Source organism: Herpailurus yagouaroundi, unplaced genomic scaffold (genome assembly GCF_014898765.1).
Source record: "Herpailurus yagouaroundi ecotype Mexico unplaced genomic scaffold, PumYag 28, whole genome shotgun sequence".
NCBI lineage: Eukaryota > Metazoa > Chordata > Mammalia > Carnivora > Felidae > Herpailurus > Herpailurus yagouaroundi.
This window is the reverse complement of record NW_024412376.1, coordinates 89,478,335-89,504,458: the sequence shown is the minus strand read 5'-3', so window position 1 is coordinate 89,504,458 and position 26,124 is coordinate 89,478,335. Positions and strand designations below refer to the sequence as shown.

The 26,124-nt window shown below is 38.1% G+C and overlaps 1 protein-coding gene across 3 annotated transcripts in view; it reads right to left on the bottom strand.

Annotated features, from left to right (window-relative positions):
* The window catches only part of HPGDS (hematopoietic prostaglandin D synthase), a 30,156-nt gene extending 5,033 nt beyond the window's left edge, over nucleotides 1-25,123 (bottom strand). For 2 of the 3 annotated variants that reach the window (XM_040478376.1, XM_040478358.1), the window contains exons 1-5: nucleotides 24,972-25,123; nucleotides 15,763-15,904; nucleotides 7,508-7,600; nucleotides 6,819-6,928; nucleotides 1,009-1,107 (exon numbers count right to left, since the gene is read on the bottom strand). In XM_040478376.1, coding sequence (XP_040334310.1) covers nucleotides 1,009-1,107; nucleotides 6,819-6,928; nucleotides 7,508-7,600; nucleotides 15,763-15,895 — 435 coding nt within the window. In that variant the 5' untranslated portion in view covers nucleotides 15,896-15,904; nucleotides 24,972-25,123. Of the gene's footprint in view, nucleotides 1-1,008; nucleotides 1,108-6,818; nucleotides 6,929-7,507; nucleotides 7,601-15,762; nucleotides 15,905-24,964 lie in introns of all 3 variants that reach the window. The other variant, XM_040478368.1, reaches the window with a different exon arrangement.
* Between the last annotated feature and the right edge of the window lie 1,001 nt (nucleotides 25,124-26,124).

The window sequence follows — 26,124 nt, the reverse complement described above, 5'->3', positions numbered from 1 at the left end:
AGACAGAATCTGAAGCGGGCTCCAGGCTCTGAGCTGTCAGCACAGAGCCCGACACAGAGCTCGAACCCACAAACTATGTGATCATGACCTGAGCTGAAGTCCGGTGTTTAACGGACTGAGCCACCCAGGCGCCCTGCAACAAAGTATTTTTTAATTAAGATATGTATATTGTTTTGTTTTGTTTTGTTTTGTTTTAGACAATACCATTGCATGCTTAGCAGATTACAGTATAGTGTAAACATAACTGTATACAGGGAAACCAAAAATTCATTTGCTGTGATATTCGCATTGTTGCAGTGGTCCGGAACCAATCCCACAATATCTCCGAGGTATGCCCCTACTAACAACGGTGTACAATTTCTATTTTTTGTCCTGAGAGAATATTTATAATAAGATGTATAGTCAAATTACTGTGTTTTATTGTGATATTTCTTAAAACAGTTCTACCTCACTAATAAAGTACTTAGGTACTTTACACACTTCATGCATCAATTTGACACAGGTTTATTTGTTTCACTTTGCTTTTACTTTGCAATGTTAGCTTTTTAAAATATTTTTGTTGTTTTTATATAATTATATAAAATATTTTAGTGGAGGGGCGCCTGGGTGGCGCAGTCGGTTAAGCGTCCGACTTCAGCCAGGTCACAATCTCGCGGTCCGTGAGTTCGAGCCCCGTGTTGGGCTCTGGGCTGATGGCTCAGAGCCTGGAGCCTGTTTCTGATTCTGTGTCTCCCTCTCTCTCTGCCCCTCCCCCATTCATGCTCTGTCTCTCTCTGTCCCAAAAATAAATAAAAAAGGTTGAAAAAAAAATTAAAAAAAAATATTTTAGTGGATGCTTTCAAAGTTAAGTCCACTAAAAAAATTTATTCAGAGAAGTTTAGCTTTTATCCCTGCGCTCTAACCTACTCTCTCCCGATGGGTAACTTTTTTTTTTCTCAGTGACTCTTTGTAAGTTTTTGGTTGGGTGTGTGTGTGCTTGCGTTTTTTTATGATGTAAAAGGTACTCACAGAGTTACCAATGAGCCACTCTTTTTCCGCTAAGTATGTGTCCAAATCTTGCAGAAGATGAGGTCCATCATATGTAAGAAGCTCATTAAACATCTGATCCTAGGAGAGAGAGAAAAAGCTCACTTTAAGGATAATAGGAAGAAAAATAAATAATATGATTGGAAGAGGAAGTAGATTTTTCCACATTTATTCTCCTGTATGAGCTGAGAAAGGAAGAGAAGTAGCTTATGTGTTGTTGGTGGGGGTGGTTGCTGTTTTCAAGTGTGTGACACGGAGATTGGGGTCTGATTCTTTATACTTAGTCATCCCTTTGTTACTCATGGATTAAAAAATAACTGTCACCGGTTCTTACAGCTTCTTTGTATATGATGACTAAATATTTCACCCACAAAAACTTTTCATGATTTTTATCTTAATTTTTACTGAGAAAAAACGATTCCATTATGTTTTTACATTTTTAAAATTAATCTTTTTTCTTAGGCTCACTCTTTTTGAAGTGAAATGACGTAACTGAGGCTAAAGAAATGAATTTTAGTTTGTAAGGCTAGGTTCCTTTTGGTTGGCAGTCTTTTATTTCCCCATTGCACTTAACAGAAGTAATCTATAATAAATCATTATGCTCTTGGGCTTTTATGCGTTTTTTCTTGTTGGCTTGACATGGTGCCTTAGTATGAGCCTTGTCTGCCTTGAATATCATCTACAAAACCATCATCTAGGTGCACTCTTTTGATATATTATGTAAGCTAACATTACAAACCAAATGTTCTTAGAAGAGACCATGGCCTCTTTCTTGGTAAGAAGTGTTTGTTTGTATATGGAAATTCTGGCTGGTGTGTATCTTGGATATGAAATGTAAGCCAATCTCAAAAATATTATAAAATATGTGTGTACATGTGTTATTTGCTAATAATGATAAATGATGTATAATAAAATCCAGCCTTTATTAAGACAGGTCAGGTTGTGGATTAACTCCCTCACCAACTTGCCAATTCCTTTGTTATTGTTATAACTGCTAGGTAATAGAGATTACTGTAACATAATGCCTTAGGTTTGTAGAGCACAGTTTGCAAAAGCATCATTACATATTTACATACATTGGCCAGATTTTTTAAATGAAACATGGGAAGTTTGTCATTATTTTGCGTTTTTATTTTTTCCACTGTTCTATGCTACCTTCATTCATAAGGTTCTCTCTCTATGGTTAATATGTTCATAGTTTACAATAAAACAGTGTGAGTTCTGCCTCTTACACATCATGTGCAAGCTGAGAAGTAATGGACCCAGATCTATGTGGCACTTCCCAGAGCCCAGCCCAGCTCAGCATCAGTTGGAAAGGTATTTATGGCCAACTTGACTCTCCTAGAATAGCTAGAAATGGGAAGGAATCGAATGGAACAGGATGTAGCTGCTGGACAGGTTTCCAAAACTTCTGTATTCTCATCTACACAATTTTGTTCCTTCTTCTAATGTGCATTTTCCACAACTTAAGGTCAGGTACACTGATGCTTGTGCATATGCAATGCCAAATAAAAATCTTTGCACTAAAAGAATCTTTTATTGCAGGTTCTCTTTACATGTTTGGTGAATCATCTCAGTGATTCATCTCCTCGAATGACATGTAAATTATAACCAGCATAATGATTAGTATTTAAGAATCATTTTGAAGAATACTCGCTAAAATAACACAAAGAAGATGAAATTTCATTACACATCCTTTTTTCCAGATGTGTACTTTTAAAAATGTATTTCCTGATAGACCCTAGATAGCCACTCGGTAGACTCAGAAATTTCCTTCTTCCTCCAGAGCATTGTAAGTCAGGAGGTTTTTGAACCTGAGAACTGATTGCTACAGTATTCTATCAGATGACTTTTAGAGGAATTCTATTTCTCCAAAGCATTTATCTTTAAATCCACACTTCCTCAATCATTTCGTGTTGGAAATGGGCCACCGGCATTCCTTCAATCCTGCTCATCTTTCATCTTCCCGTTCCCATTCTTTAGGGGGAAACTGCAAGAGATATGTTGAATAACCAGGGAAACACAAGTGGTAAATTCGAGGATTCTCAGGGTGACCAATGTCCAGAAACATATTTTGCCTTCTAAATTTAATTTTTTAAAAGTTGGAAGTGGAATTTTTTAGCAACCAATACTGTAACATTTATAATTATGTGTGTTTCATAGATCTTTAGGGCTCATACAGTAAGAGGGCTATTTTCACTGTCCGTCCATCTTCACTGTATCAATATTCTGCTCTTGAAAATGGTACCTGACCACAAGGTGGCAGCAGTGCAACCTACTGCCGGGAGACTACGCAATGGAATATACTGGAACTGTGGCCTGTTCATTATATATTAGCCAGATCCTGCTTATTAATCAGATGGTATGTAGCCAGTTGCAATATTTCTGTAACATGTCCTCCTTTCATATGATTTATTTATAAACTTGGATTATGTCCTGTGAATTTTGTTTTTTTAGCTAGAAGGTATGTAAGAGCATGGTTATTCTAATACAAAGGTAGGTTACTCTAATCATAAACATCCAAAGAATATTTTCCTCTGGGAGTTAGCTTCTATTATGGAGCCTCGGCCACAGAAAAGTACAAAATAGAGAAATAGAGAAGAACAAGCCCATTGATTGATAGATTGCCAATCAGTGGGGTCTTTAGCACATCGAAGGAAAAGTTTTAGATACATTTCTCTAAATTGGAGATTATGTATCTACTTGTCTCTGCACTTATAAGGATGTGTTAAATATAGATGGCCATGTCTGAGAAAAGGAAAAACAATGAGCAATGAACTATACAAGCACTATTAATTATATATCATAGAATAATTATAATATCTAATATTTCTCAAAACACTTGCTACCTTGTCATAGGTACTCATGCTAACTTTTCATTAATCCTGCCAACACACTTCAAAGTAGATTCTGTGGTATCCCTACTTTACAGACAAAGAATTTGAACTATTGATAGGTAGTTATGTGACAACTAGTAAGAAGGGAATCAGAATTTAAGCCTGGCAGTGTGACTCCAGAGCCTGAAGGTAATTGCTATGAATCAAAGCTGAGCTTTTATTTTAAACTTTGTGCTGGTTAGGCAGCCATTACATTCATGTCAAGGAATCAGGAAATGTGAATACTTTTATGTTCCAAATATCTCTATTGAAATCAGAAGTTCCTAGTTAAGTAAGTTGTATTTAGCATAAATATGTTTAAGCAAATTGATAAGACTGTCATTCCATGCTGTAACTTTTGGATACAGACCATAAGCGATGAGACATACATAGTGACCAGCTGCTGGCATTAAAACCAGCAGTTGAGAACATGGAGTCTGAGTCCGAGTGGCTGGGATTTGAATTCCTTGTGTACTACTTACTAGCTAAATAACCATATACAAGTTACTTATGCTACATGAACCTCAGTTTCTCCATCTGGAAAAATGAACATCATAGTTTCTCCCTAAGGGAGGCCCTGGGTGTTAGTCACTAATTTAAAAGAAAGAATGCACAGGTGATGAGGCAACTCCATAACCACTCTATCTCTTAGTTTCTTCATGTGCAGAGTGAGCATGGTGATAGCACTTACTGGGGTGCCTGGGTGGCTCAGTCGGTTAAGCGGCCGACTTCGGCTCAGGCCATGATCTCGCAGTCCGTGAGTTCGAACCCCGCGTCAGGCTCTGTGCTGACAGCTCAGAGCCTGGAGCCTGTTTCAGATTCTGTGTCTTCCTCTCTCTGACCCTCCCCCATTCATGCTCTGTCTCTCTCTGTCTCAAAAATAAATAAACGTTAAAAAAAAAATTTAGAAAGCACTTATCTCACGGGTGGATTGGGGGGACTGGCTGAGACCACGTGTGTGAAGGGGCTGGAGCCACACCCGCATGTGGTGTTTGAGAAGTTCAGCTCTTGCTGTCTCTCATGCATCACATATGTAGTGCCTGCTAAGTGAGAGGTGCAGTGCTAGGTGTGGGGACATGAGTGAGTAGCATGGACATAATTACTACCCTCATGGGTGTTCTACTGGAGGAGACAAACAAGTAAATATATTTTAAAATATGATTGTAATGAGGCCCTACAGGACACCACTAGGGGGCTGTAATGGAGAATAACCAGCAAGGTCTATTTAGAATTCTGGATAAAGATGATGGATGTGACACACATACATATTTTTCATCCAAAAACCACAGTAAATACGTATTTTTGAAAAGATAGAGCCCACAAAGAGGTGGAAAACAGGAGACAAGACAAAACAAAATTTGAAACCGTAAAGAAAATGGTTGAATGGTATCTGCAAAGGTAAAGCTGAAAACTTTAATATCTATCTCATAACACCCTCAAATGGTTCAGGAAGAGGCAAGATATATCGAGAATTGGGGGTAAGGAGGTAAGAGAGAGGATAATGTGAGGACTGGTGGAAAGCTGTGGAAGAAGTCGTTTTATCATGAGATTTCCTCCTTCATTTTACACTTGACACGTGCCTCTGCCCCATCATTAGCAGAAGGCTCGAGAGGGTGAAATCGATGGTTTGTGGGTTGGGAGTTGTCATTCATAATGTATTCAAAATAGGAGATTAAATGAATATATGCACACTGAGATTCTTAGCCCTCTCTTTGCTGATTGTTTCCCAGAACACTGGCATCCACAACTTTATTTCCAGGCAAAAGACTGGAAGTCCTCTCTTGGGACTCCTTCTAGTCCCTAAAGATAGTGCTATTGAGAAATACTCTGCAAATGGCCTGGTGATGCTCAAAATCAACGAACCTTGTCCACATGCCGAGGGCTTTGGGTAAACTTTTTAATTTTCCTATTCTTTATCATGGATTATAAAGGATGGTCTGGCTTGTGGGGAAAGACAGAGACCAAAAAAAGAGGAAAATTAGGGTAATAAAGATCTCAGGATGACAACTGTGCACGAGGTGTTTAGGGTGACCAAACCAGACTGAAGCAGTGTGGCACACAAGACAGACATATCCATGCTGTCTGTCATCACACCTCTTGTCATCAAGCCTTCCTTTTAACTTTTAGAATCCTGGAGGATGCACCCTAAATAAAGAAGTAAGTAAAAGACAGAGGTGGCATCCAGGAAACAATAGGACTCCTCTCAGGAGAAAGACATCCCTGGGATGACAGTGAAGGGAAGTCTGGTGAAGACAGATGTGCAGAAACCTAGACAGTTCAGCAAAAGAGAGAGGATCTCGGCCAGGTATCTCCAAGAAAATAGGGGACATAATAGATTATCTGGTATCATTGACCTTGTGGAAAATCGTATTGGCAGGCTACTGGATGGTGTGGGAAGGTTTAGTAGTAAGTGTAAAAGCAATTAGGCAAATGAAGGAAAGGCAATTAGTAACTTTGAGGAGGTAAAGTGAGAAAGGAAATAAAGTATACTACAATTCACAGTTCTCTATAATATTTGCCTAGGAATACTAATGTAACAACCAAATATCAATTTGAACAAAACATTTCAATATCATTAAAATTGGGAAGAAGGGAAGCAGAGACGATGTTACATAAGAGATAAATTCTTATTACCATAGTAATAAGTCCAGAGAAACTATCTAAAATTAGTGAATCAAAGAAAGCCATATGGACTTGTCTTAAAGAACTAGCTAAACGAGGGTTATGTCTGAGGAGGGGTTAATGTGAAGAGGTAAAGCAGGAAATCGCTGTACTTTGTTTTAAATTTGTTAATATAATTTGATATTTTAAAACTATAGGTATGTCTTACTTTGATAGAAAGGCGATTTTAAAGCAAGCCACCTAATGCCTGGCAAGTGGATATGATTAATAGTAACAACAAACTGATCGCATTACTTTTATATCTTGTTTTTTCTCTGCCCAAGGAAAACGTGACATGAAATCATCCAATGTGTCCACAATCGCATCAGCTTGACATTGTTCCAGTTCTGTCTTTCCAGCCAGATCTATAAAATAAGACCATTTTAAGCCCAGAAATACACTGGATTTGATTGACTATATTAAAATGTTAATTTAATAGGCAATATATTGTTATAGTTCAAAAATTCAAAATATAAAACTGTATCCAATGAAGACTAACTTCCACCCCCACTCCCATCCTCTCATTGTGCTCCCTTACCTACCATTCCATTCGGAGGGGGGGGCGGGGGTTGGTATTCTTCTATTATTTCTTTATGAAAATAAAACTATATATCCCACTCAATATAAGCATCCCCCATATATCCTACAGATCTTTCCTCACAAGTTTGTTAAGGGCATCTTTGCTCCTTTTTCAGCTACATAGAAGCACCACTGTCTAGCCTCTGCTGATTAGGTTTGTTTCTTTCATGTCTTTTACTAATATTACAATAAATAACTCGTACAACAAATAACCTGCTTTATCATTGATACTTCTCTGGCATTTAGTTTCATTCTTCTTTACACTATAATGTTCAATAATAAAATTGTTTAATGAGTAGCAAATATATGTCCTGTTTTTTTTTTTTTTCGGTTATCAAAACTCTTCAACACAATAAACATATTACCTGTGTTTTTGGTCAGGTATCTTGCTATTGCTAGGCTCTGGTGAAGGTTAAGTCCATCGACTTCCAAAATGGGGATTTTACCGAATGGAAGAGCTTAAAATAAAAGAAGCAACAATAAAAAAAAAAATCAATTTCCGTACCAAAATCAGTAATAATTCTTCCATTTTTACTGATAATTACAGAAATAAATCATGATTTGAAAGTTATAAAATTTTTGAATATTTATTCTAAAAGGGACAGTAAGCACCAGAATCTTCATAAGTTTTATAGTTTTATTTAAAAAAAATTCTTAATGTTTACTTTTGAAGGAGAGAGAGACAGAGACAGAGCATCAATGGGGGAGGGGCAACGAGAGAGGGAGACACAGAATCAGAAGCAGGCTCCAGACTCTGAGCTGTTGGCACAGAGCCCCACGCAGGGCTCGAACCCACAAACCATGAGATCATGACCTGAGCTGAAGTTGGAAGCTCAACTGACCCAGCTACCCAGGCGCCCCTTGATAAGATTTTTTTTTTTTTTTTAAGTTGTCAGAAGACCTACTACAGAGTTAGTGGCCGCAGCAGGTCGAAAACCCAGGTTTACAGTGACACTACATATTAACCTGTGTATTACCTCATATATTACATAACATTTATTACTTATCTTTTCAAAAACCTTTCTTTTAAAGCTTCATTAATTTTTGTGGCTTCCATGAGCAATAACGTGAGTTATTCTTTAAAATCATAATCTAAGGAAATGGAGAGTTTGATTTACTTATCGAGTTATGGTAAGAAATTTAGCCAATTTTGATGAGAGACTAGGTGAAGTATATAGTAAGATAGTAAGTAAGCAATTTGTACAAATATTAGGGCAGACTCCTAGCAGATGTGTTATTTTACCTGTAGATCCTACTTTGTTTTATCTCAATCTATTATGTTTTGTCAGAAAGAAATATGTTTTTATAGAAAAATTCTAAGTTGTAGATAAATAATAACTACCATATAATTACAGCTATTTGAGTATTTTAATTGCTTACTCATATGTATTTAAAAACAACATCATAATGTATTTATAAACCACTTTTTTTATTTGATAACCTCTTTTTGAAATCTTTCCAAATCAATGACACATCAGCTTTTTTAAAAAAATTGTTTTTGGGGCGCCTGGGTGGCTCAGTCGGTTAAGCATCCGACTTCAGCTCAGGTCATGATCTCGCGATCTCGCAGTCCGTGAGTTCGAGCCCCGCGTTGGGCTCTGGGCTGATGGCTCAGAGCCTGGAGCCTGCTTCCGATTCTGTGTCTCCCTCTCTCTCTGCTCCTCCCCCGTTCATGCTCTGTCTCTCTCTCTGTCTCAAAAATAAATAAACATTTAAAAAAATTTTTTTAATTGTTTTTAATGATTATTTTTGATAGAGAGAGCACAGTGCCACCCAGGCGCCCTGAAACATCCCTTTTTAATGGCTGCATTATATTTTGTCACATGTATTGATCACAATATTCCCAACCAGTGCCTTAGTTTGGGAAATATCATTATTTTGGAAAGGGAGAAAAGAATAAAGTGCCACTCATAATCCCATGACCCTAATGCAACTAGAATTAACCTAGAATCAGCCTTCAAGTGTCTTCCATATGCACATTAAATAAGTACAAGATGGATTACAGTTCACATCAGGAATAAAAACATCTTTGAGTACTTACCTAAGGAGTGTGCTAAGTACAATTCTAGGTGCCTGAGATACTGCAGTGAGCTAAACAAAGTCCCAAATAAAGCTGACACAAATCGCGATGCCTTATTCGGAGCAAAGTATGTGATTAGAAATTAACATGCTTAACATTTAGAGGGCTGCCCCCTTTATGCTAGGCAGTGTGCTAAATATTTCATGTACCCATTTGGTCCTCTGGTACTTACCACAATCTTGTGAAGTAGGTATTATCTCATTTTATAAATGAGGAGATGAGGTGAAGAGAGGTTGTGTCAAGAGTCCAGGTCACCTACTTGGTAGAGGCTCAAACTGAGTTCAGTTGAAAACTTTGCTCAGCTGTTTTGCTAGTTCTAAGAGCTATATTTTGTGAAATACATTAAACATCAGAGCAAACCCAGAGGACAGTAGCCAAGTTAGAGAAGGGTCTGAAAACCACTTTTTATAAGGATTGGCTGAAAAACTTGGCACTCTTCACTGGGGAGAACAAAACAAACGAAGTGTAACCTAATGGCCACCTTCATATATGGCATAGCAATCAAATGGATGAAAAATTGTACTTATCCTGACTATCTCTAAAACGCAGAACTGGAACTAAAAAGTGATTTAAAAAGGGCAGATATTAACTCAAAATGAAGCATAATTTTTTAGCATTGGAACTATTGATGATGGAATGTGTTTTCCTGCGAGATGGTAGGCTTTCAGCTACTGGCAGCATTTGAGCCAAGCTCGTGATAATTGCCAACTGTGGGAATAAAGAAATTTAAGAAGATAAGTGCCAAGGCCTTCATTTGGTTCCAGAAAAAAATAACTTTGGGGTTGTTGGAGATGTAACTAAACAGGAGCATCTGTCAAAAAGCTTTAAGGAATTTAGTGACGCTGGGTATAAGGCTGTGTGATATGGCTGCCAAAGTAAGCACTGTGATCTTGGTAAAATGTCCTTGGAGAGTATCTCGGACTTATGCTAAGAGTGGTGGTCCCATTGTGCTCTGTGCTCTTCTAATGCCTGGAACATTGTGTTTCCCCACAGGCACCATGCATTAAATGGTGGACATAATCTAACAGTAGCTTGTCCTTCTTCGGTAGTGAGGAAATCCAAACTAGGGGACATAAATGGAACCCTCCAGGAAGAGAAGAGAGTTGTCCCTTGGACCCCCACCTCATACAACCCATGGGAAGCAGCATATAAATCAAGAAGTAGAGTCAGGGCTAGAAAGTTTGGACTGAAATTCACAATGATGATCAGAGAAACAAGCAAGGAAGTTCTAAAAGTTGATATCTAGAGGAACAGATGTATGAGTTAGCTGGGACTCAGTTCTGAACTCGGCCAGTGAGCTTTATCTGCACTCAGAGTATTATCATTGAACTGACTACACAGCAATGTCTTTTTTTCTCTATGATCTTAAAGATACTAAATTTCCTCAAATAATTGGATGTGATAGAAGGAATAATCTATTCTCCACAGATTAAAATGATAAGTCCAAGGCCAATGTATGAAAACCATGAGGAGATAGATTTTAATTTTGTGTAAAGAAGAGTCTTTTAAAAGTTTTCCTCCTTCAAAAATAAACGTTAAAAATTTTTTTAAAAAGAACAAAAATAAATAAACATTAAAAAAAATTAAAAAGGTTTTCCTCCTTTTCTGTTTTCTGTTCTCTCTTTCCAGAATTTCACTGAGACATTAGACATCTTCAACTTGAGTCTCAATTTTTCTAATCTTTTTTCTCCATTTTTTATTTCTTTTTCCTCCTGTGCCTTCTGGAGGAGTTCTTACTTTTTTTTATCATTTTATCAATTTGACTTGTTTTGTCTATATCAAATTTTTAGTTTCAACACCTTTTTTGTCTCTGAACATTCCTTTTTATAGCATATTTGTTCACAATGTATAGAATATCTGTTCTCTTTGAGGATTTTCTATTTTTGAAATTTTTTTCTTGCTATATCATCCTGATGCCCTCAGTTGATTTTTCCCCCACTACTTCTTCGTGTAGGTCTGTTTCATATTAGAGGCCTTCTAACAAATATCTATTAAATTTTGGTTTGCCATTCCTGTTTTAAATAAGTGAAAGGAATAAAAGCTAATTGGAACCTCAGTGGACATGGGAAGGGCTTACAAACAGACTGGGCTGGGCCGTGTCACTGAGATGCCCACCCGTTCAGTGTCTGCTAGACATTTCTCTTGGACTGACCAGCTTCCCTGGAGATAACACTTCGCATTTCCTGCCCGAGGGATACTCATTTGGTTGCAGCATTCTGACTGTAGAGCAGGGGATAAGGGCTTTGGGTCTCACTATTTAGTTTCTAGATTTCCGTTGAATCCTACCTATAGTATTGTGTCCTCGGACATGACTGGTGTCCTAGAATCCCCTGGGTCGTCCTTGATTGAGAGTAATCTCCATCCTTCTTCCAGGGTGGGAAAAAGATCTTGTGGTCATGCAGCTGCCTCACATTCTTCCAGTCAATCCTCTGTCAGTTCAGTTTTTGGAGTTCTCAGTTGCTTCCAATTCCTGAGAATTTGGGGGGCTCCCTGGAGTGATTCAGCTTGCCTCCTCCTCCTCTAGGCTTATATTTGAGCATCAGTAGCCTACTAAGTCACCTTACCATTCTGTTTTTGTTAATGTTTATTTATTGATTTTGAGACAGAGAGGGGGGGGATAAAGAGAGAGAGAGAGAGAACAAGCAGGGGAGGGGCAGAGAGAGAGAGAGAGAGAGAGAATCCCAAGCAGCCTCCAAGCCATCAGTGCAGAGCCTGACACGGGGGTGAACTCACAAACCGTGAGATCATGATATGAGCTGAGATCAAGAGTTGGTCACTTAACTGACTGAGCCACCTAGACGCCCCATCATCTTACCATTCTTGGACCTGTTTTCCAGCTTTGAGAATTTTGTGCTGTTATATTCAAGCTTGATTTCTTTGTCCTTGTAGGGCTTTGACTTTTTTTTTTTTTTTAAGAAGTACTTCAATGTTATTTCAAGAGAAAAAAAATGTCAACACCTGTGTGCAGTTTACCAGGTTTGACTTGGAAGAACTTCTTAATGGAAATATCCAATGATATTCTAGGTTATCACAGAGGGCAGGTCATAGAGGATTTCAAACACCAGCGAGCATTCCTAAGTCAGATGGGAGATGAGGCCAGCTAAAATATGTAATAAACTGCTTTTCAACATCTGCTCTTGCCTTTTTTCTCAAAGATATAAAATCCTGGATTTTTAGCTGAGCAAATGATTATCCACAATAACGTCAGCATTTCCCAGCTTCCCCTGTAGTAATGTATGACCACATGAATAAGTTCTTACCAAGGGGCTACAAGCAGAAGTGAAATGTAAAACTTTCTGGTCATGCTGTTGAAAGAAAGAGATGTGCCCCTTTCCCTCTTAGACTTCCTGTGAGTTGAAATGTGGAAGGAGGGGGAGCTATCTTACACTATATAAATGAGACAACCAACAAGGGGTGGCAGATCAACAGAAAATAAGGAGCCTAATCTTTGACAACTTCATGGAGCAGCACCACTATACCAGCTTGGGCTTTTATGCAAAAGAAATGAATTTCTATTCTCTTTAGGCCATTTTTGTGTTGGGTGTCTGTTAAAGCATCTGAAACTATGAATATATATATATATATATATATATATACACATCCTAACCACCATGAACTTTAAAATTCCTTTCAACTCTAAGAATCTGTGAAAATATTAAGAAAATGTAGCAATTCCGTTTTTAATAACATAATGGAAAGTCAAGGCAGAAGAGGGTATGAGGCACGCACAGAACTTATATCTAAAAACTAAAAGGCAGCATTTGTTATATGTAATGTCTGTGCAACTTGCTATCCATCTTGACTTCTTTAATGAATACAATTTAATTTCACCTATTTCATGTCCACAGAGTTAAAAATCCCATGTACAAATTCTGATGGCAGGGGGAGAGTTTGGATATTAATGAGAAAGTTTCATGATAAAAGGAAATGAAATATTCAAGCCCTCCAGGGAAGAGTTCTCTGATAAAAAAAAAAGAGTGATTACAGGGGCAATGACTTTTAAAGAACTCATGTTTTTAAAAGGCATGTGGTGATATGTATTGTTAATATGCCAGTTATCCTGGTGTTAGTGGTTTTATTTATATATTTATTTTAATATAATTTATTGTCAAGTTGGCTAGCATACAGAGCATACAGTGTGTTCTTGGTTTCTGAGGTAGATTCCCATGATTCATCACTTACATACAACACCCAGTGCTCATCCCAACAAGTGCCCTCCTCAGTGCCCATCACCCATTTTCCTTTCTCCCCCACCCCCATCAACCCTCAGTTTGTTCTCTGTATTTAAGAGTCTCTTGGGGCACCTGGGTGGCTTGGTTGGTTAAGCGTCCGACTTCTGCCCAGGTCATGATCTCGCGGTCTGTGAGTTCGAGCTCCTCGTCAGGCTCTGTGCTGACAGCTCAGAGCCTGGACTCCGTTCAAATTCTGTGTCTCCCTCTCTCTCTGCCCCTCCCCTGTTCACGCTCTGTCTCTCTCTGTCTCAAAAATAAATAAACGTTAAAAAAATTAAAAAAAAAAAAAAGAGTCTCTCATGGTTTGCCTTCCTCTCCGTAACTACTTTTTTTCCTTCCCCTCCCCCATGGTCTTCTGTTAAGTTTCTCAAATTCCACACATGAGTGAAATCATATGATATCTGTCTTTCTCTGATTTATTTCACTTAGCATAATACCCTCCAGTTCCATCCACATTGTTGCAAATGGCAAGATTTCATTCTTTTTCATTGCTGACTAGTATCCCATTGTATACATAAACCACATCTTCTTTATCCATTCATCAGTTGACTGACATTTGGGCTCTTTCCATACTTTGGCTATTGTCGATAATGCTGCAATAAACATTGGGGTACTTGTGCCCCTATGAATCAACACTCCTATATCCTTTGGATAAATTCCTAGTAGTGCTATTGCTGGGTCGTAGGGTAGTTCTACTTTTAATTTTTTGAGGAACCTCCACATTGTTTTCCAGAGTGGCTGCAGTTATTGGCATCTAGTGCAAATAACTTGGGCCACTGTATGAAATTGACCTGTGTTTGAAAAACAATTCTACCCTGCTAGGACTGTGAACATAGATTACATAAATTCTGTGTGCTATAGCTATCCCAGCTATAAAATAGAAACAATAATACATCCCATGAAGGCAGGCTGGAGAAATTAAATGAATTGAGTCTGGGGAGTATCTACCAGGTGCCCGATAGTCTTCCAATACTCAATAGTTGTTTTCTTCAACTTCATCTTTATGCAAGTTTGTAATAACTTCATCACAAAAATGTGAATTTTAACCATACAACTAATATTTAGTTAGTATTTCTAGGTGGATTTCATGAACAAAAGAATTAGCTCATCTATTTTTTCTTCATTCAGAAAAAAAAAAAAAAAAAAGCACCTAGGGGATGACTCACAATTTACTGAGAGCCACACACTTTTTAATGTAATAATATTTCTAATTCTTCCCCTTTGTCCTGAGTGCTAAGTAGCATGTTTTCATTTGGTTACCTGCCCGATTCGTCAATTTGCTCTTTCTTCTGATCAAACATCCTAGTTTTGCTCACATATCCATCCTTCTTTTGAATAGTCACATGCTGCATGAAAATTGATTCCACCCCCAACTTCAGAGGTAGATTAGATGGTTCAAGGTACTTCTTATCTGCTTTGTCGGTTCACATGCAGACACATAACCCAATTTGAGCCAGTGAGACATGACAAGTTTGCCGACGTCTTCTGGGAAAGATTTTCTTCACTCAACATTTATGGAAGCAGTGCTCTTTCTCTCTCTCACATATCTCTCGACATTCCTGTTCAAGGTTGTGGGGCTGGAACCGCAGCAACCTTATTGTTACTTGTTCCATGATGCCGCCAACACACAGAAGAAAGTCATCTCTTGAAACCTGTCCTATTTCTGATTTTTGGTTATCTGAGACAACTAATTTCCTTGTCATCTAAGCGATTTTGAGGTCGGTTTTCTGTTACAGCAGCATATCTGATCCCTTGTAAAAACATTATAGGTATCTGCAGTGAGCCCATCCAATTCCAATTGTCAAGAATAATGACTTTGGTATTCCCCATTTCAGCTCTTCTGACACAGCTTTGTATTGTTTATATATTCTTTCTATGAGGTTTGTGTTTTCACCTTGAATAGAAAATTTTGGGGGCCACCTAGCTTCTCAATGTAAAGCTAAATCAGATTTAAAAACCTCTATTTAAAAAAATAATAATAAATGGGACACCTGGGTGGCTCAGTCAGTTAAGTGTCCGGCTTCAGCTCAGGTCATGATCTCGCGGTTCATGAGTTCGAGCCCTGCATCAGGTTCTGTGCTGGCATCTCTGAGCCTGGAGCCTGCTTCGGATTCTGTGTCTCCCTCTCTCTCTGCCTCTACCCCACTTGTGCTCTGTCTCTCTCTCAAAAATAAATAAGCATTAAAAAATTTTTAATCAATAAATAAAAAAATTAAAACCTTTCTTTTTTTTCATTTCCCTGAGGAAACACAGAAAGTTCTGGAAATATGTTTTCCCTACATTTTCATGAACTATTTGTGCCACTTACTTGATTTGACTTCAGACCAATCAGCTTGTTCTATTCTGTGGTCTTCATACTTTATGTCCAAATATGCAAATATATATCGAATGATTTCCGCTCTCCCCCTCATATTAAAATAAGTGAGTTTGTAGTTTGGCATGGTGGGATTCTGGAAAAAGAGAATTTGAAGATTATTTTAGCAGCCCTCTAGGGATGTTTTGATATTTTTCTTTGGGGATTTTTTCAAAACTTTATGGCATCTTTTGAAATAGCTGTAGATATTAGAGAATATTTCAAAACCTGAATTATAAATCACTATCCTAATAACATATGGGAAAGACTTGTTAGAAGATCATGACTACCTCTTTAAGAATTAGCTGGAACATTCCAGTGAAATAATCAAACTCAAATTTTACTTACAAAAAAAATTCAGTGTGAGAGGGTATCTATACACCAACCTTCAGAGGACAGAGTCTGAAACTTTCCATTTTTTCCATTTTAAGCTGTTTTTTTTCCTGCCTTTACTCACTTGTAGACAGCTGGATAAGGATTTCATGAACAGGGTACATGCAAGGGGAATGTGAGCCAGCCTTGCCAACCTGAGCTGACCATCGCCTCCCTTCTCTCGCCCATGGCATTTCCCTCTAGGAATCAAAGGCTTAGGGAAACACTGCTCTCTTTTCTCTTTTACTGCATGCATGCTGCTGGGTTTTACTGGGATGCTAGCACCCCGCAAACAGAACCCACCTTGGTGACCTTTGTTGGGAGGGGGCAATGGGAGGCATATTTCTCTGTACCTCCCGTAGAGGAGCAAGGGAGAAAGAAAGCAACTGTCTTACATTTCATAAAGTTTGCTAATACTGGCTACATTGGTTAGATGTAGGTCGTTATAATTTCATGAGTTTTCTGTGATTTGTATCATCTCATTTCCATTGTTTATAAACGATTAATGATTTCAAGCACTAATGGTAGAATGTCTTGTAATTTTTTTTTAATTTTTTTTTCAACGTTTTTATTTATCTTTGGGACAGAGAGAGACAGAGCATGAACGGGGGAGGGGCAGAGAGAGAGGGAGACACAGAATCGGAAACAGGCTCCAGGCTCCGAGCCATCCGCCCAGAGCCCGACGCAGGGCTCGAACTCACGGAGCGCGAGATCGTGACCTGGCTGAAGTCGGACGCTCAACCGACTGCGCCACCCAGGCGCCCCTGTAATTTTTTAACGATCAGGTAACCTAGAAAGAAACATTTTCATTTGAAATTCAGCTCTTGCACTAAGTTGCTGTGTATCTTTGGACTAGTCAACAAAATCTCTCTGAATTTCAAAGTCCATTTTTTGGAAGTAGAGATACTAATATGGACTTGGAGATGTACTGAGGTAGTACAGGTAAAGCGTTTCACACAATGCCAGACGCTTAATAATTATTAGCTATTGACGATAATAACTGAGTTAATTCTATAGTCAAAAATAACCACTGTGAATACAGTACACTAAAAACAAATAATGTTCATAGTAATTACATGAATAGAAGTCGTAAAGAATAATTATTTTTTAGCTTTTTATTTTTTTATTTTTTTTTTTAAATTTTTTTTTTCAACGTTTATTTATTTTTGGGACAGAGAGAGACAGAGCATGAACTGGGGAGGGGCAGAGAGAGAGGGAGACACAGAATCGGAAACAGGCTCCAGGCTCTGAGCCATCAGCCCAGAGCCCGACGCGGGGCTCGAACTCACGGACCGCGAGATCGTGACCTGGCTGAAGTCGGACGCTTAACCGACTGCGCCACCCAGGCGCCCCTAGCTTTTTATTTTTGAAAGAGAGAGCATGAGTTGGGGAGGGGCAGAGACAGAGGAGGACAAAAGATCGAAAGTGGTCTCTGTGCTGACAGCAGCGAGCCCCATGCGGAGTCTGAACTCACGAACCGTCAGATCGTGGTCTGAGCCAAAGTCACACACTCAACCAACTGAGTCACCTAGGTGCCCCAACAATTATTTATTTTAAGTGGTAAGTTTAAGTAGTTTATTTTCTGCTAGGGAAGTTTTTCAAGGATGTTAACGGAATAGTAAATAAAAAGAAAAGTTAGGCTGAAGTCTCAAAACAAAATTCTATCTGAAATCACACCACATAAACGGTCAAACACAAACCACAAAAATCTAGATTGCCAAGTTTATGCACTCCCAGTATCCCGCTGTGGTGCAGATGACCACAAACAGCTGTCTGGTTGCCTATTGAGACCCCTTCAAGACCCAGGAAAGAATGGTGACGGTAATTTCTGGTGAATCCATTTCTCTGGGCCTGGGTTTTCCCCGTCCAGGTATTGTGGGTGGAGGTGATGCTCCTTGCTAGAAACTCAGTCACCCTGAACATTCCACAAGCCATCCTACTCCTGTTGGCCAGTCCAGTCCGTGTCCAAGTGAAATGTGGCACATGCCTCGCATATCAGGTATGTGAGTTAAAAATTCACTGGAGTGAACTAATAAAAATTCCAAGGTACAGAGCCCCCAGTTCTTTGGGGGAGAAATATGCATACAAGGAGTTCAAATTTGGGGGACTAAGTTAAACTTAATGTTGAGCTTAGAAATAAATAGTGGGAAAAACATGAGAGTATAAAAATAGTAAAAAAGGTAAAGTAATAAGCTTCCTTCTGAAAAAAAAAGGAATAGTTTATGTAATCACAATAAAGGGGACACTCTTTTTCTTTTAAGTTTACTTGTTTATTTTCAGAGAGAGAGACAGTGGGGGAGGGGCACAGAGAGAGGGTGACACAGAATCCCAAGCAGGTTTCATGCCGTCAGCACAGAGCTCAATGTGGGGCTTGATCTCATGACCTGGGGATCAATACCTGAACCTAAGTCAAGAGTCGGTCACTCTACTGACGGACCTACCCAGGTGCCCCAAGGAAACATTCTTATCTAGGAAATAAAAAGCATAATTGTTACAACTCCTTGATCTAACAGTTCTAAATCTCAAAAGAACAAAAAGAGTCTTCAGAGTGGAAAAAATGTCATTCTTGGTCACAGTTTTTATTTGAAGAACATTGTATACAACTTTTTTTTATTGATTTTTGCTGTGTGGGTCAATGTTTCCTCAGCAACAAAGAAATTATGTGTATTTTCCTTATGAGCATTATATGAATATGTAGATTCACATACATCCATTATGATCAATGTTAAAAAAAATAAACATGACTTTGTATCATTTGGTCAAATGCTACATAAATATCAGTGTCCACCTCCTAATTCTGCATGAAAACAAAGACACTTGTTATTGTTCATTTGCAAAAATGTGCCATTTTATATTGTATTTCACTCAAGTAAAGAAGACATTTAAAAAAGTCCTTAGTATAAGTTGGCAGCTATCTACAGTTCTCTGCAAATATATCTTTAAATCTAAGATTGGGCACAGGTCCATGAACAACTGACAAATGCTTATCTTTCAAGATAGAACATCCTTTCAACAGTTGTAACTCATTGATGAAGCTGTACTTACACAACACATTCCTGTAGTTAGTTGCATAATTATATTTTCTATTGAGTGAAAGTCTAGATTTCTTGATTCTTACAGCTACAAAATTCCAAACTTGAAGACTTGTTTTTCAGGACATATGTGCACATTTTATAACATGAAAAATAAGTAAATGTAAATGCAATTGCAAACATCTACGAAGTTTAAAGATCCTTTCTATATTTCATAAAGTTTTTGCATAAAAACTAACCGAAGAAATTCCAAGTAAATGTTTGTATGGTGAAAATAGACAAGGAAATTTACAATAGAAGCTAATGAGAACTATAGAGCATAGTGTCTGGAAGATTTTTGTTCCTCGTACTGCACTCAGCAGTCTATTTCTGTTACAATAACCTCACTTTGTTAAAGCCTTTATTTCATAAGGATGATAGGCTAAAAGGATGAAGGTAAGGTACATCCCGCTCCCACAATGGATGCAGTGAGGAATGCACTTAAGGGTTGAGTAGGTCAGTGGCAGCTCACTTAAGGGTTGAGTAGGTCAGTGTGGTTTGCAGGCACTGTGCTACTTAGTATCTAAATGGCCTTGGGCGAGTTACCTGTTCCTAGTTTTACTTTCCTCACCTGCCAAGTGGTAATGAAAATATTGTGTAGAAAGTACCAATACAATGCTTGGCACACGGTGTACATTCAGAAAGCAAAGCAGGAAGGATGAAAAGGGAGGGCGCGAGAGAGGAAGACAGGGAAGGACAGTTCCCACCCTAGTTGAGGTTCAAGCCCAGCTGTGTGTAATTTGATTGGATTCTGATCCTCAAAGCACATAAAAATAAAAGTAAGTTAAGGATAAAAAGAAAAATACAGTGTCAGGATTAAAAGCCAAGACAAACTTTGCCTGGAGCAAAGCAAACAGACACCAAATACAGTAAGCAGGACCCTGAATTCTGAGAGAGGCAGTGACCATTGAGGAAGGTAACTCCTTTGGAAAAAAGGAGAATAAGGTCCCCCACACAAATGAGAGACTGTAGGGAAGCACTGCTTGAAACTAGGGCCTGGTGGGCTCTTACAATCTCTAAAAGGTCAAATTGTAAACCTCTAGTAAAAGTGAAAACAAGGAAAATATATGAAAAGTCACAAAAAATTAATATTATAAGCAAAAAGGGTCATAACAGCAGATGAAATAGATCATTAAAAATCATAAGCTAATGGGACACCTGAGTGGCTGAGTCGGTTAAGTGACCGACTTCAGCTCAGGTCATCATCTTATAGTCCGTGGGCTCGAGCCCTGTCAGGCTCTGTGCTGGAGCCTGCTTCGGATTCTGTGTCTCCCTCTCTCTCTGTCTCCCCACCCCTGGCTCGAGCTCTGTCTCTCTCTCAAAAATTAAAAAAAAAATAAAATAAAATAAAATAAAAAAAACAGTAAAAAAATCATAACATGACATGTAACACGACAAATAACCGAACACTTAAATGGAAAGATTTTGAGAAATATGTAAACTAACACAAGCAAATAAAAAAACTGAAAGCCTGCATTTAACACTAACCAGTGAAGAAATTGCTTGGTCATTACCCATTGGTAATTACCCATTATGTAATGAATGGAATTAGTTACATTCATGAAAGACACCAGACCCAGAAGAAAACTTCTTTAACCTATTAGAGTCTCTTTTTACAAAAACAAAAAACAAAACTTAGAGCAAACATACATAATGGGAAGCCAATAGAAGCATTTTCTTTAATGTCAGGAATAACGAGAGCCTCACTACTACTCTTACTGTTCAACATAGTTCCAGATGCCTAGCTACTCAGTAAGATAAGACAACAATAAACAACATATGTAAGGAATGGAAAGGCAAAGACAAAACTGTCCTTATTTGCAATCAAAGTTATTGTTTGTATTTAAAATTCAAGAGACTCTCTGGATAAACCTGAGCCTGAATTTCAAACAGAAATGCTAAGGACCAAAATAGCCAAGACAAATGAAAAGAGCAGAGGGAGAGGACTTGACCTACCAGACTGCAAGACTTACATAAAAAAACAAAAACAAAACAAAACAAAACAAAACAAAACAAAAAAAACAACTTGCAATTAGGGTAATGTGATCTTTGTTCAGGACCAGACACACAGAGGTGCATAGAGCCTTTAACAGAATCTCAGATATATGACCAAGATGACATGACAGTGAGAACATAATGGGGCTAGACTGAAATGGTTCTGAGACAAAAGAAGAAGATATACAGAATTAGATCCCAATTTCACACAATACATAGAAAGAACACCGGATGGATTATACCCCTAAGTATGATTGGACTGGCCTAAGCAAATTCCAGTGTCATGCTGTTCCCTGTCAGTTTCATTTCTGAGCCTTTCCACTATCACTACACGTTAAGAATCCCATGTAGGAAGGGGCGCCTGGGTGGCTCAGTCAGTTGAGCATCTGACTTCCGCTCTGGTCATGGTCTCACTGTTCGTGGGTTCAAGCTCCACATTGGGCTCTGTGCTGACAGCTCAGAGCCTGGAACCTGCTTTGGACTCTGTCTCTCTCTCTCTCTGTCCTTTCCCCACTTGTATTGTCTCTCTCTGTCTCTCAAAAAAGTGAATAAATGTTAAAAAATTAAAAAAAAAGAATCGTATGTAAGGAAAGCTGTATATATTTCCTGAAATGATACAGAAACAAGAAGGAAAAAGATAAACTGATCATGCTTAAAGCTTTCCTTTATAACTGAAGCTAGCCACTGGCTTCCTTCCATTCTGAAGAGAGTTATTTAAAGTTACTGATTATCAGAAAAATAAAAAAACCACTTAGAGTTGTGTTTGAAAAACAAGATATGCTCAACGTCACTCCTCATCAGGGAAATACAAATCAAAACCACACTCAGGTATCACCTCACGCCAGTCAGAGTGGCCAAAATGAACAAATCAGGAGACTATAGATGCTGGAGAGGATGTGGAGAAACGGGAACCCTCTTGCACTGTTGGTGGGAATGCAAATTGGTGCAGCCGCTCTGGAAAACAGTGTGGAGGTTCCTCAAAAAATTAAAAATAGACCTACCCTATGACCCAGCAATAGCACTGCTAGGAATTTACCCAAGGGATACAGGAGTACTGATGCATAGGGGCACTTGTACCCCAATGTTTTTAGCAGCACTCTCAACAATAGCCAAATTATGGAAAGAGCCTAAATGTCCATCAACTAATGAATGGATAAAGAAATTGTGGTTTATATACACAATGGAGTACTACGTGGCAATGAGAAAGAATGAAATATGGCCTTTTGTAGCAACGTGGATGGAACTGGAGAGTGTGATGCTAAGTGAAATAAGCCATACAGAGAAAGACAGATACCATATGGTTTCACTCTTATGTGGACCCTTAACAGAAACTTAACAGAAAGTCTATGGGGGAGGGGAAGAAAAAGAAAAGAGGTTAGAGAGGGAGAGAGCCAAAGCGTAAGAGACTCTTAAAAACTGAGAACAAACTGAGGGTTGATGGGTGGTGGGAGGGAGGGGCGGGGGTGGGTGATGGGTATTGAGGAGGGCACCTTTTGGGATGAGCACTGGGTGTTGTATGGAAATCAATTTGACAATAAATTTCATATATTGGAAAAAAAATAAAAAAATAAAAATAAATTAAAAAAAAGAAAAATAAGATATACAGTTTCTTAAAGAACATATAAATGATGAATAATACATACCCTGGATAGAAATTTTCACATATGAACTCACACAGAGGTAGCCATTAAATTCAAAAGAAGATTTACCTTTTAATATATGCTAAACTTATTTAGAAAGTACACCTTTGATATGACAATAATAGTGTTTTTGAAAAGTTCTGTCTTGTGTACTTTCTTTCTTCCTCCTGGTTTATAGCTCTTTTTCCTTTTTTTCTTTCTTTTTTTTTTTAATGTTTACTGATTTATTTTGAGAGAGAGATAGAGAGGCAGAGAGAGAGGGAGAGAGAGAATCCCAAGCAGGCTCCGCAATGTTAGCACAGAGCCCGACACTGAACTCAATCTCACAAACCGTGAGATCATGACCTGAACCAAAATGATGTGCCAGACACTTAACTGACTGAGCCACGCAGGTGCCCCTGTAGCTCTTTTTACTTTATGATACATTTCAGCTGATTAATAACCACCAAACACAGGCGTATTCAGTCCCAGAGGCAATTTTAATGCAGTCATTGATAAAATATAAACTGTAAAAAACCATTTCATTTTAACTAAGCTGATATCCTATTCTGTACATCGCTATAAGAGCCCAGTAAAACAGTATCAAAAATGCTAATGTCTGCGCCAGAAAGGAGATAACAATCCAAACTCAACTCCGGCAAAAGAGGCTAATATTCAATTACTATGTTATGCACTTAAAATATTTCAGCAGATAACTGAAAAAAGGGAATTGAATTTTTGAAATAATTTCAAAGGATAGAAAAACTTACAAATAGGAATTAAGTATTAGCCATTTTACAATTCACTTCAAAACCTAAACACTATTTATTTTTATTTCACTCATAAAAGTGTTGGTCTACATGAGCTCTTACTCTTAAATAAAAGGAAAGTCAAGCATACTTGAGAATAATGCAATAACCTACACATTTGAAGTATAAAAGCACAAATTATTTGTGAATTTGCCAACAGTTCTTTGCTGTATCTCAACTTGACCAATGTTTAACCTGTACAAATGTACTGGCATAGAGTACATAGAGTAACATTTGTACTCCCATTATATAGACTGCAGTGTTTTGAAATGCGAAAATTGGATTCAGAGAGCAATCACATGAGATGTTATTGTCTACATAAGAACTTCTTGCACATTATGACCTTAAATAACAGTACTGCATTACGTACTAACAGTTGGTGGTAGAGAATGTTGATTTCCTTCACTCACAGAGTCCCTGAGCATTTCTAGTTCAGTTCTGGAAAAGTTGCCAGGTTGGAGTTAAATTGTAGGACTACAGAGAAATATCAGCATTTTTGTTAACTGAGTATAATATTGATTTCAGTCAAACCCTGAATGTTTAATTTCACACTGGCAGGCCAGGATTTCTATTTTCCCATCAAAGACCAATGAAATATCATTTTAAATGGCTGCCTCACATTAAAGCCAAGGCAAGAGGAATAATTGAAATATCCTTTGGGAGCTGTGAGCCCAAATTCTTAGCCTGGAGTAAATGCGTTAAATTATCTTTGAATCCAAATGATGATAGAATGTAATTCTTGGCAAAACATGAAGACATTTCAACAAAATGAGCCTTAAAGTGACAGAAAGTATTACAAAGAAAATCCAAGAGAAAGAAAGAAGAGAGAAAGAAAGAGAAAAGAAAGAAAGAAAGGGAGAAAGAAAGAGAAAGAGAGAGAAAGGGAGAAGAAAGAAAGAGAGAAAAGAGAGAGAAAAGGAGAAAGAAAGAAAGAGAGAGAAAGGGAGAAAGAAAGAAAGAACTTCTGCTTCATACATTAAAAAGCATCACTTGTACTGACTGTATTTTGTATGTTAAAGTCTACTTAAAGGATCTTTTTAAATCTTTTAAAATCTTTAAAAATCTTTAAAAATCTCCAGTACCTATATTTCTCTTAGAAATTACTGTTTGATTTCTATTTGGCCACTAACATAGGGAGGGTCTGCATGAGACCAGATCAGAGGGAGTGGCACAGTGAAAAGAGGTCATCAGAAAGTTGCTCAGTCACACACAAATTTGACAGTAATAAAAATAAGCACTAAGATGAAGAGAGAACACTCTCATTTCATATCTCTATAGAGTTCAATCTTACCACTTACTTGTGCTATGTTTCCGTGGAGTCTCTAGTATCTTCTATGCCCTCATAAGTGACTGCATCTTGGGTTTATATGATGAGTAAGTCACAGTCACAAGCCAATGAGAGTCAAGACGACTTACTTCCACCCAAGTGTCTTCCTTCATTTCTCAGATGAAATATGCTCACCAAACAGTCCCGCCTGCAAAGACTTCTGGTTATTCTTGGCATTTGATAGGCTCTCTGTGTGTAAATAATCTAATGTATTTGCATTCAATAGATAGAATCAAAGTTACAGGTGCTGACATGTGTCTATTGCTACATGCTCATTTATGTTTAAAGTTTTACACCGCAGGCTCCTGGAGAATGAGACAACTGGAATACAGGCAAGCCTTCTTTTCAGATACACAAGTGGCTTGCTTCCTCAATTCATTTGGTCTCCTTGGGGAGCCCTTGGCCGACCACATCCTCACCAGAACCCTCCTCCAACAGTCTTGTCGTTTACCTGCTGTGTGTTTCTTCATTACCATGTCTGACAATAGAGTGTATTTTCTTGGTTTGTTTTCACCCCCCTCCAGCAGAAGGTAAGCTCCATAAGAGCAGGTGCCTCGTTATTCAGTTTACTCTTATGCCCTCCTTGTGGAAAGAAATGCCAGGCACATCATAGGTACTAATACATCTTTGATGAGTGAATGATCCCAATTTATATTTCCCAACCATTCACATTTTTTACAAGGACTCTTTACAGTTCTCATTACTGCGAGGATATTTCATTTACATTCCTTTTCTCAGAAGAGCCATAAAGCTGGAGTGGAAGATTCTAACACACCTTGTTGATAATCCTTATACAGATGAGTAACAAATGCCTAAATGTTCTAGAAATTTATTTTTTTTCCACTCCAATTCATTACAGGTATAATATTAGGACAGCTCAGTGAAAGGATCCAGTGAAATACCTGCCTGTGCATTATAGGGCCTGCAGATTGTCCATGAAACATATTAATGACAGGTTGGCTTGCAACTTCTAGAAAACAACACTTATAGGCAGCAATAGCAACCTGTCAAATATTTCCTATTTATTAGCACTTTAAACATTGAATAATATGTTTACATCCATTTATTGTATATATTAGAAATGAAGAAAAATATAAATATTAAGTCTGCAGGAAGCTTAAGAT